The sequence below is a fragment of the Macaca fascicularis genome, chromosome 6, assembly GCF_037993035.2.
Source record: "Macaca fascicularis isolate 582-1 chromosome 6, T2T-MFA8v1.1".
In the NCBI taxonomy this organism is placed as follows: domain Eukaryota; kingdom Metazoa; phylum Chordata; class Mammalia; order Primates; family Cercopithecidae; genus Macaca; species Macaca fascicularis.
Window position 1 is genome coordinate 85,252,216 of NC_088380.1, and position 21,750 is coordinate 85,273,965.

General features: G+C 41.3%; 1 protein-coding gene across 3 annotated transcripts in view; it reads right to left on the reverse strand.

The window, feature by feature from the left end:
- Positions 1 to 4,672: 4,672 nt before the first annotated feature.
- The window catches only part of ACOT12 (acyl-CoA thioesterase 12), a 66,164-nt gene continuing 49,086 nt past the window's right edge, over positions 4,673 to 21,750 (reverse strand). Inside the window, exons 7-15 of one of the 3 annotated variants that reach the window (XM_005557297.5) lie at positions 20,781 to 20,900; positions 19,809 to 19,959; positions 19,088 to 19,143; positions 18,746 to 18,809; positions 17,677 to 17,760; positions 10,736 to 10,869; positions 7,444 to 7,572; positions 5,488 to 5,614; positions 4,673 to 5,219 (exon numbers count right to left, since the gene is read on the reverse strand). In XM_005557297.5, the coding sequence (XP_005557354.1) occupies positions 5,070 to 5,219; positions 5,488 to 5,614; positions 7,444 to 7,572; positions 10,736 to 10,869; positions 17,677 to 17,760; positions 18,746 to 18,809; positions 19,088 to 19,143; positions 19,809 to 19,959; positions 20,781 to 20,900 (1,015 nt within the window). In that variant the 3' untranslated portion in view covers positions 4,673 to 5,069. The remainder of the gene's footprint in view (positions 5,220 to 5,487; positions 5,615 to 7,443; positions 7,573 to 10,735; positions 10,870 to 17,676; positions 17,761 to 18,745; positions 18,810 to 19,087; positions 19,144 to 19,808; positions 19,960 to 20,780; positions 20,901 to 21,750) is intronic. The other 2 variants (XR_012413800.1, XM_015451651.4) reach the window with 2 other exon arrangements.

Consider the following 21,750-nt stretch of genomic DNA (forward strand, 5'->3'; position numbering starts at 1 on the left):
AGTGTGAAATAGCAAACATCCGGGGAAATGGAGTAGAATTACCAGCGTCCTAAGCACCCTTTTAAAATCTGTGGTCATGAACTTAAAGTGAGACCAGTACACAATTTCCACCTGCTCTGTGCAGGAATGAAGTATTATGAATAGTTTAATTTAGCCACAGTTTGGGTTTTTGTCAGAGAAGCTGAATGAAAGGACAGAGGTGCAGTGTTTTCCAGGGAGTGATTATAATGATGGACCACAGAATCTAAGCCGGACAAGGAAACAAGGAGGGTATGTAAAGCAGGAATGAATGTGTCCAGTGATAAAAATACTTTTTTTCTAATCTATTTTCAATATCCCCAAAATATCACTAAATTGGATGTGAAAGGTGGTATCAGGTATGCAATTTTTATAGGGTGCTTCATCTTTGCAGGTGTAAAATGAGAAAGGCATTTTTAATATCAGATTTCTCTGACTTTTGAATCTGGAGATGGTTTACTGTCAATAACTGTGAAGGGTTTGAGAGTCTTGCTTTTTGTTTTTAGAGACAGTGTTTCACAGTGTCTCACTCTGTCTCCCAGGCTGGAGTGTAGTGGCATGATCATGGCTCACTGCAGCCATGACTCTGGGGCTCAAGCAATCCTCCCACCTCAGCCTCCCAAGTGGCTGGGACTACACGCATGCACCACCATGCCTGGTTGACTTTTTCATTTTTCATAGAGATGGAGTCTTGCTATATTGCCCAGGCCGGTCTCGAACTGGGCTCAAGTGATCCTTGTGCCTCAGCCTCCAAAAGTGCTGGGATTATAGGCATGAGCCACTGTACACCTGGCCCTGAGATTCTTTTTTTTTGAGATGGAGTCTCACCCTGTTGCCAGGCTGGAGTGCATTGGTGCGATCTCAGCTCACTGCAACCTCCACCTCCTGGGTTCAAGCATTCTTCTGCCTCAGCCTCCTGAGTAGCTGGGATTACAGGCGCGTGCCACCACGTCTGGCTAATTTTGTATTTTTAGTAGAGATGGGGTTTCTCCATGTTGGTCAGGCTGGTCTCAAGCTCCCCACCTCAGGTGATCTGCCCGCCTCGCCCTCCCAAAGTGCTGGGATTACATGCGTGAGCCACTGCGCCTGGCCGAGAGTCTTAAGACTCTCAGTTAATCTCTTATTGTTTTGTGGATGTTGACAAAAGACACAAGACTTTTGGTTCAGAGATGAAGGACTGTATTACTCATGACACAGCAAGCAGCGTAAGTATTAGCATATCTGTGTTGCTTTCCTTTCCCTCCAAGTCCCACAGAGGTGACAAGATGGGCATAGTGAATGCTGCAGACACATTGGGCTTGTGTCACAGCTGAGGAACCAAAGGCCCATAACTTTTTGAGCAAGTAGCAAGCACTGTAGCAGGCAGCAAACAAGCCAGGCCTCCTCTGCCCAGAGAGTGAGCAGTTACACTGAAGTCATGCTGTGGTCACCTTGACCTACTTAGTTGTCTATGGGACTAGCTACAGAAATTGCTCAGAATTGGGAGACAGATGAGTCCTGTGGCCTGGCACACTCAGCAAGAATGTGCAAGACCACCCAGGGCTCATGGGGAGCTGCCTGTCCCCATAGTTTTAATACTTTGGAAAGGGGAAATAAATTATGAACAAACTTAATAGTTCTTATTTTAATAATTTAAACCACAAGACTTATTCCTTTATATGTATTTTTCAAGATATATTTTCTTTTTTTAACTTAATCCCAAATATGATAGTATCAACATATATTTTCAAGACCATCCTTATAACTATGCCAGTAAAAATGTCCAAGCTTATTTCTGAAATGTTTAATAAGAAATATAAACAAAACCACATGATTATATATGTGTGTGCATGTGTGTGTGTGTGTGTGTGTATATATATATACACATACACACATATATACTGGTTTATTTCCATTATTTATTAAAATTGATCATTTCCTAAAGATGTTTGAGTACAGGGTAAACTATATTCTGATCCATTTTCCCATTTTTTTCACTGGATTTTTTTCCTAAAACAAACATAATAGAGAAACTGAATGCAGATTAGTAACTAGATTGCATTGAAACTAGGAAGAATAGGAATGAGCTTCCTTTTTCTTTTGTTGAGACAGAGTCTCGCTCTGTTGCCCAGGCTGGAGTGCAGTGGCACAATCTCTGCAAACTACAAACTTTGCCTCCCAGGTTCAAGCAATTCTCCTGCCTCAGCCTCCTGAGTAGCTGGGATTACAGGTGGGCACCACCACATCCAGCGAATTTTTGTATTTTCAGTAGAGACGGGGTTTCACCATGTTGGTCAGGCTGGTCTCAAACTCCTGACCTCAGGTGATCTACCCGCCTCGGCCTCCCAAAGTGCTGGGATTACAGGCATGAGCTACCGCAGCCGGGTGAGTTTCCTTTCTTAATCAAAAAGCTTTCCGTCCTGTTAGAAGCACTTGAAAACCCTTACCATCAAAAAACAGCATGAAATTTTGAGTATCCCTTAAGGATTCTTTGACACTCCAAAGGAAAAAAAATCAGTGTGACTACATTTTTTTAGGTTTCCTCTGTCCTGAGTCTCCAGGGGGCTGACTGCTGATGAACTAACTTAGCTGCTTACCCTTAGAGCAAACGCGTTTGCTTAAAGCCTGGACATCAAAGAGAGTAGGGGAAGATGATCTTTAATTCAGCTGTCTTTAATTTTCTCTCACTCTGTTGAAGTCTCACCAGGTTCTTTTTTTTCCTACACTGTGCCAGAAACACTCCCTGCTTAGGGACTTTGCGTTGGCTAGTCCTTCGGTAGGAAGCATGCTGCGTCCAGAGATCCTCAGCTCACTCCCTCTTTGCCTGCAGGCTTTTGCTTAAATGTCCCTCAAGGAAGCCTACGTAGACCACCCTACTTAAAATATCAACCACCCCCCCAACCCTTCCCCGGCACTCTTCATCTTTACCCTGCTTAATTTTTCTTTATAATGTATCTTCTAATATTCTATATCAATTTTATTTATGATGTGAACAGAGTATGCTTCTGTTTCTTGCCGAACCCGCAGTGCCTAAGATGTGTCTAGCACAAAGTTAAGTTCTCAGTAAATATCTGAATGAATGAAAGAGTGAGCATATTCCTAATAAAAAAGAAAATGCAAACTTAAGAGCTGTTACTAAATTTTACAACTGGAACACCTTAGTTAATTTCGTCATTGTTTCAGACAATAGATTTCAAACTTTTGGAAATGCCCTAAGAAGAGCCTAAATGCATTGCTATCTTATCTTCTTGCCATGCTCATTTAGCATCTCTAAAGTCCAGTGGTCCTGAAAATGAGCTCTTCAATTCAGGATATGCCAAATGATCCAAGAAAGAGCCAGGTGGATGAGTCCTGTGTTTTTGTTCAGAAACATAAAAGTGAAATATATTAAAAAAAAAAAAAAGGGGGGGGGTAGAAGGGATTGTTTGGCATTAAGATAGGTGAAAATGGGAAAACAGGACCTGTCTGCATTATTGTTAAGACTGGGATAAACTGAATAGCACAGCACTATCTAAAGAATCTTCTGTGATTATGGAAATATTCTATATCTGTATAGTCCAATATGATAGCCACTAACCACAGGTGACTAATAATACTTGAATTGGGGCTAGTATGGTGGGAGAATTTATTTTTGAAATTCATTTAATTTTAATTAAATAGCACATGTGGCTAGTGCTATTTAATGACACATATTGGGTAATGCAGGAATAGACTATGCCTCTGTTGTAAATTAGAGTGGGCAACATCTTTATGTCTCAGAGTGATCCAGCTATCATCACTCTACTCCTTTAACTTCACAATGTTTCCATTACTATTCAGGAAAACATTTCAAAAAATGTAAACGCAAAGACTTAGGCTAGGCAGACGGCATTTGGAAAGTGTCTCAATTGTAGGTGAGGTCTGAAATTTTAGTTTAACATAACCTCTTCATTACTAATTTTGTTGACTTTTCCAAAATGTAAAAATATTCTCAAAACCATTCCTACTTCTGTAATATAATATGTAATTATTTTAATCCACATATCCACTCTTCTTATGTATATAAATGTTAACGTATAAAATTGCAGAAGAGTCCAAAGTTCATGTAAATGTAAACTTGCTGGCACAGAAAAAATACAAATAATTATAGCCAGGCTTACCTTGTGTGAAGAGATGGGTGAGGGTGGGTAGGGGGAGCAGAGGTAGAACTTCAGCAAACTAACAGCAGGATGCATCTAACCTGTTAAGTGTGCCCACCAATAATGGAGACTCTTCAACTTTTAAAACGTGTCCTTTAGAGGAGGCTAGCTTGCCATATTCTGGCTTGTCTCATGAGTTAAGACAAATCACAGACAGAGGAGAATAATGAATTGAAGTCTACAGAATAAAGTGCTAATGTAATGGTTATGAAAGAGATCTCAGTCAATATTCTCTTTCTCTGTAATATTACATTTTGCAGGTACCTTGTGTGTGTATATAGAGCAATAGATACTAAATTGGTCAGCCACCTGGAATATATGTTAAATGACACTAGTAAAGTTGTTCTTATTACTAAAATTGATTGGATTCCATTACGTTTTAATGTCTCCCCAATTTAAATCTCTAGACTATGTAACACATCTTGTCAAACGCTCCTGACATATAGATACCTGCTGCACAAGGAAGAATGCCATACATTAATCAACGAGTCAACTTAGCAAATCATCATTTTAGATTTTATAATTTTTTTTTTGGAATTTCACACAGAACACACGTTTCACTCTGTAACCTAAAAATGTTTATGATAATTTAAACTAAATTCATGCCATTTTATAGAACACATAGTATTGCATACAGGCAATTTTCCACTATCTGTGCCCCTGGAAGAGGCAGAGCCACAGATGACTTAAAACAGAATTTTAAAGCTCTTTTAATGCTAATCCAAATCACTGGTATTTGACTTAAGATGCATTTTATTTTTTAACTTTTTCACTGCATTTTGCTTAGGCTTATATTAATTATTTTGTGGCCCAAAAGCTTGACAAATGTCAGGGCTAAGGGTGTCTGGAATTAAAAGTGGGAAATTAAATTACCGGTAATTGAAAGTTGACCATTTAAAATGTGCTTATAAACCCATCATCAGGAGGATTCTCTAAGAACTGTATACAAGAGGCTGCTGTTTCTTCAATGGATTTCGACCAGCCACCAAGATTTCCAGCAAAGTAAGGAAGGATGCTAGCAGAAATATGGTTAAAGTAAGATACCTGTTTCAAAAAGAAAGTACAATATTTTAATTTCTTATTGACTTGGAGCTTTTTCAAGCAAGGATCTGAGTCTTGCTGGTGTAGGGGAGACTAAGACCCTAATCTTCTGGGGTACCATCTGGAATAGATGATCTGAAAGGATGACCTTAGGATTCCCATAGTGTGGACACAAATTACAAGATTACAATTAATTAGGACATTGGGTAAATTAAGAGATTTTTCTCTATCTGGCAGAGCCAATTAATCACAGATGTTTCATCAAACTTACAATGCATGAGCTGCTGTCAATAGCATGGATGAGAAATCCGGCACATATGATTTCACTTCTGATGTACTGTGGAGACGGGGGCACCGACGGCAAAATGACCGACTTCACTGCCACTGTGTAAGTGTTACTGAAAGAAGACATTTTCTAAGCTCTTGTGAGAAATAAAGAATAGTTGTTAGAAAATAAATCCCTATAGTTAACCCAACTTATTTATACAGGTAGAAGTGAAACTATGAAGGCCCAGATCTTCTAGATGAGTGGTCTCATCAGAAAACACTCTCTAGGCTACATTCAAGGTAGGAAATAGTGTTTTCTGCCTTAGAATTGCATATACAATGCTTTGTGTAACTCCATGAAGCTGGAGTCAACCACCAACTGCAGTTTTATTGTGCCCTACAGGGTTGTAATTTCAGCCTCTTTTCCTTTTTAAATTAAAAAACAGGCCGGGCGCAGTGGCTCATGCCTGTAATCCCAGCACTTTGGGAGGCTGAGGCCGGCAGATTACCTGAGGTTGGGAGTTCGAGACCAGCCTGACCAACATGGAGAAATCCCATCTCTACTAAAAATATAAAATTAGCTGAGCATGGTGGCGCATGCCTGTAATCCCAGCTACTTGGGAGGCTGAGGCAGGAGAATCGTTTGAACCCGGGAGACAGAGGTTGCAGTGAGCTGAGATTGTGCCATTGCACTCCAGCCTGGGCAACAAGAGCAAAACACCATCTAAAATAATAATAATAATAATAAAAACAATACCCATCATTGTTAAAAGAAAAACTCTCAATAATAGAGAACCCTGTAGGCTACAAAATAAAAATCTTCCTCCAGTCCAATTGCACTCCCATGCTATACTCCACCCTAGAAGTGACCACTCTTAACATTTTATTGTATAAAAATAAATGTATAAGAATGACATTTATATAAGCAAATGCACACAAAATTTTTTACATAAATATCATTTTACAAATATCGACTACAATTTGATTTTTCATCTAGCAATAAATCTTTGGAGGTGTTTCTCTATCAGTCCCATTATAGCTGTTTCATCCTTTTTAATGATGGTACAATACTTTGTAGTATGGATCTACCATAATTTATAAGATGGATTTTCCATTTGTTTCTAATATCTTTTGACATAATAAATGATATGACACTGAACATCTGTTAATACTCACATGTGTGTGGGATTATTTGGGACACTTCCTCTTAGAAGCTAGCTGCCATGCTCTGAGCAGTTCAGTGTACATGGAAAAACCATATCTGGGTCCTCTGATTGACAGCCCCAGCTGACAGCCAGCCATGGTGGATGTCTAGCACAGTCAAGCCTTGCTGAATTCTAAACCAATTCCCGGTGTCTTATTTGGCTTTCACTGCATTTTTACTAATCATGGTATGTTTCAAAGGTTTACTGAATACCAGTTTTACATCTACATAGGAAATGGAACTATTTTAGGATTCTTGCATTGTACTTTGCAAACAGCTGGCACTTAATAGATGACTGTTAATTTTTAAAATAAGAGCTAAAGATTCATCTAGGTATAATTCAAATGAACATAATTCAAGAGCAGAAATATCTACACAGACTTACTTATTTTCACATCAACTTTTTTTTTTTTTTTTTTTTTTGAGACGGAGTCTAGCTCTGTCGCCCAGGCTGGAGTGCAGTGGCTCCATCTCGGCTCACTGCAAGCTCCACCTCCCGGGTTCACGCCATTCTCCTGCCTCAGCCTCCCAAGTAGCTGGGACTACAGGCACCCACCACCATGCCCAGCTAATTTTTTGTATTTTTAGTAGAGATGGGGTTTCACCGTGTTAGCCAGGATGGTCTTGATCTCCTGACCTCATGATCCGCCCGCCTCAGCCTCCCAAAGTGCTGGGATTACAGGCTTTCACATCAACTTTTAATTTCTATCCTATACTATGAAATAGTGATAGAACACTTGAACTGCATATACTCACCCATCCTTGAGAGGTTTTCTTCGTGATATGAGTACTACCAAGTCTTTGGGTTTGTCATCATTCAGCACAGGACAGGTGATGTGACACAGCTGATCATCTTCACTCACCCAGTCTATGACTTCACAGGACCTGTGTATATAGAACAGTGAAAAGCAGCTACACTTTCTACCTGGTAAGGCATTCACTTCCTTTATTTGCTTATATAATCTCATTATTGGTATCCTTATTTGCCCCTTCAGCTCACCTAATCATCCCCCTAAAAGCCAGCATTATTGCTCAAGTCTGTCCTTAGAAGAGCTCTTTGAGGCTGGGCACAGTGGCTCATGCCTGTAATCCTAACACCTTGGGAGGTCGAGGTGGGAGGATCACTTGAGGCCAGGAGTTCAGGACCAGCCTGGGCAAACTTGCAAAATCTTATCTTTACAAAAAAAAATTTTTTTAATTAGCTGGGTGTGGTGGTGCATGCCTGTAGTCCCAGCTACTCGAGGGGTTGAGGTGGGAATATCACTTGAGCCTGAGCGGTTGAGGTTGCAGTGATCCATGATTGTGCCACTGCACTCCAGCTTGGGTGACACAATGAGATCCTATCTCAAAAAAAAAAAAAAAAAAAAAAGCCACAACAAACAAACAAAAAACACAAGAGCTCTTTGATCAGAAGGAATAATTCTGCAAGTGATAGAGGATGGTGGCCATCTGACTTCAAGTTCATAATTCTCGATACTTCAGTGAAAGGCATTGAGCTGTTTTATACAAAATTATTTTTCTCTAGGATCAAGGAAAACATTGTGAGGACTCGTAAATCATATAGTCAGTCCAAGAAGGATTGTTTATATAGATAAAGAAATGTGGCATATTGGAAACAGCACTAGCTTTGGAGTCTTTTGACTCCCAGATTGCCACTTACTCGCTACATAAGTTGCGTTAGGCAAGTCATTTTATTTTTTCATCTATAAAATTTAGAAAATGATACGTGGGGTTACTGCAAGGATTCAGTGAAAACACCTGGCATAGTACCTGAATCATAGTAGATGTACAAGAAAAGTTAGTTGAATAAGAATTCATTCATTCATTCCATTTGTTCAACTTCAATTTGGCCGGAATGTCAAGTGACAGAGAATAGTGGGAGAAACATTTTTAAAGCATTAACACCAAAGTTTAGGCATTGTTATTCCTAAAAGCTTTGTACTGGTAGAGTATCTACTAAACTGATGCAAGAAAATTGAGAAGTGTTCCTCTTCTCTCAGAATGATTTATTGTGATAGCATTAACCATGACGTATCATTCTGATATGGGAGGTGGGCAGGGAAGTGTTGGATAGAGAAGGGAAGGGTCACTGGTGAGGTCTCCACCCTCGGGCCTGTGCCCACGGACCTAAATGAGGACAGGCATTTCTGTTGTCACACCCCAAAAGTTACCTTTTGGCCACCACACCCCACACCCTGTGCCCATAAAAAACCCGAGACCCTAGCGGGCACATCCAGCCTAGCGGGCTGGATGTTGAGAGGAACAGAAGAGCACACCGCCAGACACCAGCAGACGCTGGCAGGCCATCGATAATGGAAAGACATGGAATTCGGTCAGGGGTGGTCAGAGGAGAGTCTGGTGGCTGGGCAGCCTGACTCCAGAAGAAGACCACCTTCCAACTCCATCCTCCTTCTGGCTTCCCATCCATCTCGCTAAGAGCAGCTTCCACCACTCAAAACCTTGCACCCGTCCTCCAAGGCCAGGTGTGAGCCGTTTTTCCCAGTATACTAAGGCAAGAATCCAGGATACAGAAAGCCCTCTGTCCTTGCGATAAGGCAGAGGGTCTAACTGAGCTGATTAACACAAGCTGTCTGCAGACAGCAAAACTGAAAGAGCACATCACAATACACACCCACTGGGGCTTCCGGAGCCATAAACACTCAACCCTAGATGCTGCCATGGGGTTGGAGCCCAAAAAACGCTCCCCGCGACTTAAGCACCTGCATGATCCCTCTAGGGGTTTGAGCAGCACGAAGAAACAAGCCACACCCCTCTCGCAGGCCCTACCAGGAGGATAAGGGAACTCCTCCCATTTAAACTCTAGCATCTGTGCAAATGTAACACATGACCTTAGAGATGTTTCACTTTAGTGGTATTAAATCATCTATTACATGGTATTTCTAAATCTCTATCACAGTGAGTTTTAGAAAATTTAAAGATGAGCCTCTATCTTGTCAAGATTAGGAAACGCTTAACATAATAGGAAGCCCATCTCACCAACCCTTCCATGTCAACAAGGTGGCCATGAAGCCCTGTGGGGTGCTATAGCCAAGGTGGCTGGGCCTCAGTGCAGCTGGTCCCCATCAGTGCAGTTGGCAGGGTGCACAGCTCTGTACTGTGTTCCAGGAAAGGGCCGGGGAGTGGAGGAGATTGGATTAGGGATGCAGGAGACAGGGAGTAGCAGGAGTAGGAGATGTAGGCTAATATGAACAGGGACATCATCAAGAGGGGGAGCAGGAAGGCATGCCTTTCACCTTGGGGCTCGCACAGCTTGCTGTCTTAGCTTCTCACCAGGGAGGGTTGCTTCACAGAGAAGTAAGGAACCGCCAATGAAATATTGAGAGTAGGCAGGACAAGTGGATAATCACTTCCTCAAGAGCAATGAGGTTGCATATTAAAGTAGAAGAGTGTAAAATTCAGAGCATGACAGACTTGGGTTCCAATTTGGGTTCCATCACTTTATTGTCTGTGCAATCTTGGCAAGTCTCAGAACCTCTTAAATGGAAATAATATCGACCTTGAAGTTACTGGTAGAATTACAATAGATGTGGGTAAAGCAGGTCAACTCAATATAGGTGATAAGTGAGTATAATTTTTGTTTTGTGTCTCTCAATATCACCTGATGCAGTATTCTGTCCACAGCAAACTTTATTTTTATTTTAATTTTTGACAGGGTCTCCTGTGTTGCCCAGGCTAGAGTGCAGTCGTGTGATCTTGGCTCACTGCAGCTTTGACCTCCCAGACTCATGCAATCCTCCCACCTGGGCCTCCCAAGTAGCTAGGACTACAAGCATGCACCACCATGTCCAGTTAATTTTTGTGTATTTTATAGAGAGGCTTTCACCATGTTGCCCAGGCTGGTCTTGAACTCCTGGGCTCAACTATCCACCTGCCTCAGCCTCACAAAGTGCTATGCCCGGCCAAACTTTTAAAAATACTCTTTAAACAATGGGTCACACATTGGACAGTGGAGATGGACTGCAATATGGAGATCATCTTTTACATGATATCAAGGTTGATTGAGAAAAATTTTTAAGTTTGTTCTTACACACAGTGGGGGTCCCACAAAGGTCGCTTTGTAAAGTCAGACAAGAGACGATAAGCCAAATGTGCTGGACTTCCCACGTGCTTTTCAACCCAAACAGATAAAACATCATGCTCTTCCAGAGTATATATTTTTATCTAAAAGACAACAAAAAAATTACATTACAAAAGAAAACTGATGCTTTTACTTTAGAAACCATACGCATATATATGTAGTCAAAGACCAATTGCACTAACTAAGGCATCTTATTTCCTGGATGAAATTGAAGCCCCATGGCAATTTCTCTTCAAATACTGGGATGTCTAGAGGTCTGTCCAGGATGCTGTAGTCCTGTGTCCTCTAAACAATATGTGACTTGAGGGTGGGCTATTTAATTATTGCACAACAGTTTTTTTTTTTTCTCATGAAAAATGTAAAAACCTAGACCTTTCTCTCCTTGTCTCTTTGTGATGGTTCCCTGCCTCTACTGAGGAAAAAAAAGAAAATATCACCAGACTGCTAGGCAGGTCAGCACCTCATCTCCCTCAAGAGAGCGGAGTCAAGGCTATAGCTTAGGACACTTTCCCAGGATGTCAGACATGTCTTCAAGTGGGCCGAGGGGATCCAGGAACTGAGTCAACCACCTCTAGAACCATCTCAGCCTCTCAGCAGGACCCCTGGAGCACCATATTTCCTCAGCACAAAGCATCCTTTCATTTCTGAATCACTGTGGCTGGATCATCCTTCTGAACGGCCAGTTCCTGGTTTCCTAATGCACATTATTCCTTAGGTAAGAGGAGGCATGCCTTGGGGAGACATTTGACATATACTTAAGCATGAATGCATCCCTTGCTACTCTCAGCTTTTCTTCCACTGTGTTTTTGACAATAATCAGAGATGTGTGTTCAGCTAAGAAAACATTTCTATCCTTCCCATTTTCTTTTCTCTTTCAGGGTACTTTGAAAAGCTAGTGTTGAAATTTGCTACCTTATAACCATTCCCATGGCAACAAGCTGTGAGAAAACAAACAAATACGGGGTTAGGACTTCACTGCAGGAATCAAGCAGATGGAAAAAAATCAGGCTGTAAAGGAGAAACCTTTATTTAAATATAAATATTATCAATAAGAGAATGAAGAAATGAGAAATTAACTACAAGCAGCTCAGACACAAGTGATTATTTGCTTATATCATTTAACCTCTCCAACTGAACTTGCTTCCAAGCTTCCCTTTAAATCCAGCCTGCAAAGGAAGACATGATCGAGGCTGTCAGCACTTACCAAACACCAAGAAAACTACAGATGGGGCTCCAGGTGGCTGGTGAGACTCACCCTACTTAGCATGGGCATGCCTAACTTTGCCCCCAGCACAGGGGGAGTTGAAGGAGGTTCGTTGGTGTATATCCAGAGAAATTATCAGATTTATCAGTCATCCAATCAGTGCTTGGTGGGCAAGTGGCTCTAGGATGGGCTGCTGGGGCTCTGCAATCTCAGAGGAGCTGAGGGCAGGTGGCCAGGGTGAACTCCATAGTGCCAGTCCTATTCTGGCCTTGGGTCAGCCATGCTCCATTCTGGTGGAAAGAGATGGAGTGGGATGCAATATTGTGCTGAGCACTTATTAAGAGTTGAATTATGTCTCTACCCTTCCACCCCCAAATTCATGTGCTGTAGTCCCAATCTCCTCTACCTCAGAATCTGACCTTATATGGAAATAGGGTTCTTGCAGATGTAATTAGTCAAGATGAGGTTGTACTGTGGTAGGATGGACCCCTAATCCAATATGACTGGCATCCTTGTTAAAAAGGGACATTGGACATAGACATGCTTACAGGGAGAACACATGTGATGACAAAGGTAGAGATCCAGCGATGTTTCTATAAGCCAAGGAGTGCCGAAGACTGCCAGAAAATTACCAGAAGCTAGGAGACAAGCATGGAACAGATTGTCCCTCACAGGCTCAGAAAGAAGCAACCCTGTTGACATCTTGGTCTCAGGCTACCAGCTTCCAGAACTGTGAGACAATAGATTTCTACTGTGTCCACTACCCAGTTTGTGGTCCTCTGTTATAGCAGCCCTAGGAAATGAATACAGCACTTTCCTAGGTGGCTGCTCCTCAGGCTGCAGTCACATGCTTCTGCTTCCTATCATGGAGCCAAATAAAACATCAAGCTAAGTTGTAACCACCAATGAATTCTGCCCTTACAGAGCTCACTCGACTATGCAATGTCAGGTACAGTACTGGATGAGCAAATTCGATTTTGATCTTTCCCCTAGAAGGTGAGGGAAGCAGAAAGTCCCCATTGCCCTGCTGTCTAAATCAATGATATTGATGCAAACAAAGCAGACAAAGAAATGCAGTAGTTAGTTTTGGTTCTCTTTAAACCCTGCTAAGAAAGACCAGCTTTTGCTTAGTGAAAAAATTTTCCAAGAACAGTTCTCCAAGAATATGAATTACCTTTCACACTTGGGAATATAGAGATTCAATTTATTTATTTATTTATTTGTAACCAACTGATATGGTTTGGATTTGTGATTTCAGCCAAATCTCATGCCAAATTGTAATCCCCAGTGCTGGAGCAGGGACCTGGTGGGAGGTGACTGGATCATGGGAGTGAACTTCCCCCTTGCTGTTCTTGTGACAGTGAGTTCTCATGAGATCTGGTTGTTTGAAAGTGTGTGACACCTCACCCTCTCTCTTCCTCCTGCTCTAGCCATGTAGGACGTGCCTGCTTCCTCTTTACCTTCTGCCATGATTGGAAGTTTCCTGAGGCCTCCCCAGCCATGCTTCCTGTGCAGGCTGTGGAACCGTGGGCCAATTAAACCTCTTTTCTTTAACAATCACCCAGCCTCAGGTAGTTCTTTATAGCAATGTGAGGATGAACTAATACACCAACTCAAATGTTTTCTTTATCATTTGATGGTTGGAGAATTTTATTCTATGAAATGAAGCTTAAAGCAAGCAGGCTGAAAATCTGCTGGAGCTTGCTAACATTTTATTAGTGATATCTTTTTTTTTCATTTTAATAAGATCCTTTTTGAATTTGAATTTGAATGTGTTATACAAATAGTATAAGAGGGCTTTCAATCCCAACACTTTGGGAGGCCAAGGCTGGCAGATCACCTGAGGTCAGGAGTTTGAGACCAACCTGGCCCACATGGTTATACCCTGTCTCTACTGAAAATACAAAAATTATCCAGGGGTGGTGGCACATGCCTGTAGTCCCAGCTACTTGGGAGGCTGAGGCATGAGAATCCCTTGAACCCGGGAAGGGGAGTTGCAGTGAACCGAGATCACGCCACTGCACTCCAACCTGGGAAACAGAGTGAGACTCTGTCTCAAAAAAACAAACAGTACAAGAGGAAACAACTAAAAATTTGAGAATTGTTGTGCCATCTATTGACAAATATGTTTTGAAGACTACACTGTGGGAAAGAGGGCAAAAGTGGTTTTTACAGAAGCCTAGGGGAGCCTTCATTTTCCTTGGAGGTATCTGGAGATGACCACGGGGGCCAAGTGGGTGGGGGTCGGAGAGGCAGAGCTCTGGGCCCAGCCCTCCCCCAGCTCCATGAGACTAGCTCCCCTCTGGTCTGTTTCCCATACTAGGGATCTGTCCTGTGTAAAGGTTTTCAGGTGGTTCGTGTCATTCTGGCTTTCTCCATAATTTTCCCAGTACATCCCCAGGTCTTCCTTAAATAAAAAGCTACTCCTGTCAGGCCAGTCTCCTACTCAATGCTAATTTCCACCAGGAGAACTTGGCGCAAACTACCTACTGCCTAGAAAGCCCTATTTCTCCCTCAGCAATCCAATCCTGACACTGTCTTCAAGGAGGTAAGAATGGCCTCCTCTCTGAAGTTCTCCCAATATAACTGTCTTCTCTTACTTGGAATTGCCTGTAAGAGCTGACTTTTATGGTTTAAGCACTATAATCTCTCACTTGTTAATAAACAACCTTATAATTATTCTTCAGCTGTTTCATGTACCTTTGTGATGTTTCCAAAATACACATTTTGCTCCTTGTATTAATACTACAATTAATTCTATCATTACACATGAAACATGAAATGAATTAAAACCATAAGCCCTATCCAATTTCATCACACATACTACAATCTTAGATTTTTACCATCTAATTTATATTGAAAACCTGGAAAAAACATGTTTTGGTTTTTTTTTCTAGAGATGAGATCATTTTATGCTGCCCAAGCTGGCCTCAAACTCCTAGGCTCAAGCAATCCTTCTACCTCAGATTCCCAAGTAGCTGGGACTACAGGTGGATGCTGTCAGACCCGGCTTTGAGGAAAGTATGATTCTTTTCTTTTTTTTTTTTTATACAGGGTCTCACTCTGTTGCTCAGGCTAGAGTGCAGCGGCACAATCTCGGCTCACTGCAACCTCCGCCTCCCAGATTCAAGTGATTCTCATGCCTAAGCCTCCCCAGCAGCTGAGATTACAGGTGCCCGCCATGACACCCGGCTAATTTTTTATTTTTAGTAGAGATGGGGTTTCACCATGTTGGTCAGGCTGGTCTTGAACTCCTGACCTCAAGTGATCCACCCACCTCGGCCTCCCAAAGTGCTGGGATTACAGGTGTGAGCCACTGCGCCTGGCCAGAAAGTATGATTGTTTTCTGTTTTGTTTTGTTTTTTTGACATGGAGTCTCACTCTGTTGCCCAGGCTTGAGTGCAGTGGCACGATCTCAGCCCACTGCAACCTCTGCTGCCCAGGTTCAAGCAATTCTCCTGCCTCAGCCTCCCAAGTAGCTGGGATTACAGGCGTCTGCCACTGCTCCTGGCTAATTTTTGTAGTTTTAGTAGAGACAGGGTTTCAGCATCTTGGCTAGGCTAGTCTTGAACCCCTGACCTTGTGATCCACCTGCCTCAGCCTCCCAAAGTGTTGGGATTACAAGCATGAGACACTGCGCCCAGCCCAAAAGTATGATTCTTAACAGACAACTGTGTTGTAAGAATTATTCAACTAAAAGGTGACAGAAAAAATTAGAGTCATATTTTGAAATTAAAAACATATAAGCTGTAAAACGTGGGAGAGAAGAGGATAATTCTTCAAAAACATTTTTTATCAGATTTTTAAAATCAGATTTTCATCATGAGTATATTCTTTAAAGGAGAAATTCAAATTCAATGGAAATAATGTAAGAATATTTCTTTAACTATACAATATCCTCTAGTAACTATTTACATAATAATTGAGAATTAGTCATTGATAGCTCTCCCACAACACTAGCAAATTTATTTGAGTATGCTTTGGGCCACACCCTCCCAAGAACTGAAGTTATAATATATTCTACGACTTCACTAAATATGTTCTTTCACTCCATTCCAGACATGAATTTGTTTTTTCCACTGCTGCTCATGAATGCTCAGATCCCAGCAATGATGAAAGAAGCAGGTTTTATAATAGTGAAAGAAAACAAAGTAGTGAAGCATCTTTTATGAGAGATAAACAAATGCATTAGTTAAACCTGTGTTTCTGCATCACTGAACCAGGCAAAGACAGAAACTTCACTGGATCCAAATGGGATAAGGAAGACCTTTAAAGGATTTAACAGTGAGGACAAATAAATCATAAAAGGAAACAACCAAAAACAAAACATTCAGAAGAGGTCAAAGTCAGAGTTGAAAAGAATCAATGAAGTAGCATCTGAATTTACTTAGATTTTAAGGTAAAGTAACAATATAATTTATCATTCAAACTGGAACACCAAGACACTGTTAATAATTATGATGGGACAACAGGTGTAAGCCAGAACTGTCCCAAGAAAATCAGGACACACGGTCATCCTATTTCATAGGCTGCTGCTTCACTGATGATGAAAATCAGTGCATACTGAAATATGAACGTAGCCAAAGTGCTGGCATTAGTGAGCGTCTCTGAAGTGCTAGGCGCTCCTGTGGTCTGGGTGTAATGGTGAGCAGATCGGCCCTCAGAGAGCTTACAGTCTAGTTCATGTGGGCATGACCTTCCGAGGGTCTCCTAATAAACCTCTGAAATTAAATAAAATTAAGATCCAAATGATGTATGTCTCTTTAAACCTGATGGCATGCAAAACACTGTAACAGGTCCTAAGAGAGATACAAAGAAGTCGAGACAAAGCCTCTTTCTTAAGAGGTTTATAATGTACTCAGGGAAAGAAGATCATGTGTAAGCATGTGTAAAAAGTTAAATTTCCATGTAAGGCTTAAATATTAATTTGAGGTAGCTGGGGAAGAAATGTCATAAGGTAGTGTATAATTAATTGAAAAATTGTTTATTTATTTATTATTTTTAGAGACAGAGTCATGCTCTATTGCCCAGGCTGGAATGCAATGATGTGATCATAGCTCACTGGAGGCTGAAATGCCTGGGTTCAAGTGATCCTGCCACCTCGACCTCCTGGGCAGCTAAGACTGCAAGTGTCTGCTACCACAGCTGGCTGATTTTTAATTTATTTGTAGAGATGGGGTCTCATTATTTTGCCCGGGCTTGTATCAAACTCCTGGCCTCAAGGGATCCTCCTGCCTTGGCCTCCCAAAGTACTAGGATTAGTACGTGAGCCAGCACACTCAGCCAAAAAAATTAATTTTAAAGAAGTCATGACTAAAGGAGTTACTAGAAAAAGAAGTTCCTAAGTCAAGTGTGGCAGGAGAGGCTTTATGGAGAAGCATCTGTCCTGATCTAGATCAGGTGGGATTTGGGTAGATGGAGAAGAGAAGGAGGGAGAGACGGGATGTGAGAACCTAAGCTCAGAGGTAGGAGCATGTGGGGCATATTTGAAGGACTCCAAATCAACCAGCTTGTAGAGACAGGGCTGAAAAGATGGTTGCCTCTTATAAACAGTTTCCTTAAAAGGGTTTTTTTTTTTTTTTTAATCTTAAAAGCCGCAGTAGAAGCAGTAGAACCACCACCACCACCACCAAAGCTTTCATTTGTGATGGGCAATGGACTATGCAAATACCTGGAGGTGTCCTACCTTTTCCACAGTGCTGGTAACCTCCCATCCCCTTTTGGCTGCCAATTTTTTGAGGGCCTCCACATTGCTGTCACTCAGGGATGCCTAGAATAGAAATATTTTTATAGCTATGTGTTCAATACATGGATGTGTGATCACATATTTTCTGCTTTAAAAATGGACACTGTTGGAGGAGGTATGTGTTGAGTCCCAGTGATAATGTTGAGTTTAGAACTAAACTACAGGCCGGGTAAAGTGGCTCAAGCCTGTAGTCCCAGCACTTTGGGAGGCCAAGGCACGCAGATCACTTGAGGATAGGAGTTCGAGACCTGCCTGGCCAACATGGTGAAACCCCATCTCTACTAAAAATACAAAAATTAGCCAGGTGTTGTAGTGCAAACCTATAAACCCAGCTACCTGGAGGCTGAGGCAGAAGAATTGCTTGAACCTGCCACCTGGAGGCAGAGGTTGCAGTGAGTGAAGATTGCGCCATTGCACTCCAGCCTGGGCGACAGAATGAGACTCTGCCTCAAAAAAACAAAGAAACTAAGCTACAGCTAACATATAATTTTTATCTTGAACCCTTAATTTAGAATTCAGACAAAGTAACTGTATACTTAACAACTGGGTATCTATCATTTTAGTTGGTGTCCTGAGCAAAGACAGACTACCTTTCAGTATGACTGATAATCAACATGTAATAAGTAAACTTGGATTTCTCTTTACATTCAGTGGTTAAAAATATTCAAATGATACTACTTTGTTATTGTTTTTATGAAAATGCAAGCTGGTGGGCACACGTCACGGTGAGATGCCGGATGGGACTGTGCCATGCTTCTGGAACATACCTGACAGCAGAGCATCCTGAGTCTGCAGTTTGGGAACTGTAAGAAGTCAAACAAGGCTCAGCTGCCGACTGGTAAGCAGTAACTGATAGCCTGGTTTCGTTTCATTTTGACATGACTGGCTGATATAATCCACCTTGTCACATAGCCTGTGTCGGCACAACCTAAGCCAGTTAGGCCAGGTGATTTCCATTTTTGTAATGATAAGACTTTTATATGAAGAGCTCCAAATCATAAAACGTCACCTGCTTGCTGATATCCCAGTGTATGCAAAGTGGAACCTCTTCTTTGTGGGAAATAACATATTTCCTGGAAAAAAAATTAAAATGTTAAATGAGAGTTTTTTTTTTCTCTGCATTTAGCACACAACAAAACCATAACACTTTCTTGAACTTCTGTCAGCCATGGATATCAGTGGAACAATGTGGAAGAACTATTTCCATAAGTCAGTAATCAGCCTTTGCGGCCAGGAAAATCAGACCTTCTCTTTTTCTGTTATGTGGGAATAGAGACTCAGAGAGGGGCTCTTATATAATTTGTCAGATTAGCGAAGACTCCATAAAATCATTACACCTTAGGTTCCTTACCTGCCTAGGCGAATTCTCTTGCGTGCAATAGCTCCCCGATAGCGTCTAAAATCATCCTTTAATCAAAAACAAAATAAAATAAAATAAAATAAATCTCTACTATCTTAGTGGTATAATCCTTAAGTATCCTTCTCCTAAATCAGTCAAAAGGGCTAACTGGGATGTGGCATCTCTCCATGAACTGACTTCATCAAGTCAGAGCCTCTGTGCTGAATCCACAAAGGGCAGTTGCACTGACAAAGGTGTAATCCTTCCAGTTATTTTCTTCCTTTTTCAAAAGTGGAGATTATTAACATTTCTATTACCAGAATTGTACTCAATTCTCACTACAGAGTTTTTAGAAAAAATTAACATTGGCAATCAGGTAATTTCGGGATGAGGGAAAGATATGGTTCCCATGAACGTGGCACAGCATCAAGAGCTAGAGGTAAGGAAGCGAGAGAAGAGACCCAGAAATAGGACACAGAAGGTGACATCCTACCCACGGCAGTGTGTGGCCCAGTAGAGGTGAGGTCTTCAGGGCTTCCATTATTTGAACAAATGATCAGAGTGCTCGGAGGGGGGAAAGGAAAAGAAAAAAGCCCACTTCACTTTGTGATGCTGAAAAGAGAAAAAAACCAAAGGCAAAGAGCCAAAGAGGTTGTTGCTGGTGGCGGGAGATTCTGGGTAGAGCTCTCTATTCACAGGTCTGGCTATTGAACCTCGTGTGATAATAACTGACCTTTGAAATGGGTTGAATTCTGGGAAATGTGATGAGATTTTCCTTATCATCAGCAGCATTGTAAATGAGAAAAGCACTGTTGATGTGACGCCCTCGGCCCTCAGCCCATTCCTGACAGTCAAAGGCCTCCACGCGAACTCCAACTTCAACACTGTGAAGGATGACACAGGGCGGTGGGCAAAGAGGATCTCGACCCATTAGGCCCTCCTTGCCCACTGCCGCCACCTCCTCCAAGCAACAGGAGGATAAGGGCCTGGGTTTTCTTCTTTGTTATCAGCAAATCTGTGCAACTATTAACATCCATTTTCAGGTCAATGGGCTGCTTTTTACAAGCCCCTAAGAGCATTTCCATTTTACTTCCCCACTTTCAAGTGGGAAAAAGGCCAGGAAGGGCTTTATAAACATTCATGAACGTATTGTGGCAATGTGGGGGAGGGCTTAAATTGTGCCAAAGTTAAGTTTTCTTCCCTAAAATCAATAATTATGTAATTAAAAAATAAACACTGCAATTAGATAGGAAACACAGATACTCTTTTCACATTTAAAAAGAAAAAAATACTAAGTCAAATCTTTTCATTGTGTACCAAGAATAATAAAAATAACTGGGAAGTGGTTTGGATTTCATGGTGGTAATACCAGGTCCATTATGAGTTGATTGACCATCTAGTCACTGGGACTGGAAGGAAAAGTTAATAATTATGCAGGGATGACAGGTACAAACCAGGTCCAACTGGGGCCAACTGGGACATACGGTCACCCTTATAAGACAAAAACCAGTCTGTCACAATTTACTAATTGTGAGAAGGCCCCAAGCAGAAAAAAGGGTTAAACATGTGTTCATGGATTTTGAAAACTGCATGAAAAAAATGGAATTTTGTTAAAGTAGTTCCTATACTCACCTCCAGGCTGAAATTAAAAATTACATTTGTGCAACTTTAAATTTCTTCATAGCAGTCTAAGGGCTCACTTTACCAGGTCTGAAATGTATTGTTGACAATGGCAGTGAAGACAAGACGATCTCCAACTGTAGATGGCCCCCGGAACTTAAACATATCTATGGACTTCAGAAAGGGATGTGCCCAACACAGGCGGCTGGAGAGACAAAGGGAGGGAGAGAGAAGAAAGCGATCACTCATTCATTCATTGAACAAATACATAGACAAGTCTTCAACCTATTTTCTAAATAAGCATTTCTTTAAACTTGACTGAAATAAATAACTGGCTTATGTGTGTTGAGGGTAGGTCTGCATGATACCTGCCAATATCTTGGGAAATACCGGGTCCCCGAGTAGTGGGGTCTTTACCCAGATGTTGATGCTTCTACGCCTCTCGTAACAGTCCCACTCTTGTCTCATTTCCCAGGGAAGTCCCTTGGAACAACAAACCAATGCTTTTTGTTCTAATTTGAATTATAGTCATCCGGATAGCTCATGACTGTAGTCTCAAGAAGTTGTGATCCGGGTTGAAGTGGGGCCCAAGTGAAGGCAGGTGTCCTCACACAATTCCTCAGCTTCACAGTTAATCAGATTCACCCACAGATCAAAAGACAAGATTTTCACCCCAGAAAAGTTACCTGGATTGCTACATAAAGCCTGAAAGGCTAGGAGATACGCATTTTACGATTTTTGTGTGTATGACATGTTGAAATAGTTATATATAATATTTAATTTCAGAAAGTTACTTCCATAATTTTCTACATTTTAGATTCCCACTGTCATCATTCAATTACTCTGTGCCAACACCAAGTGAACAGATGCTGCCATAGTTATATTATAAGCCTTTACAAAGAACATGTTCAATTGCTTTACTGTCATTAAGAATGACAATTTCATTTTAAAAACAAACTCACTTATTTGTGCATGATTTTTAGAAAGGATAACTACAGGTTTCTAACTATAGTCATAACTATAGACATATGAATAATAAAATTATTTTAATTTGA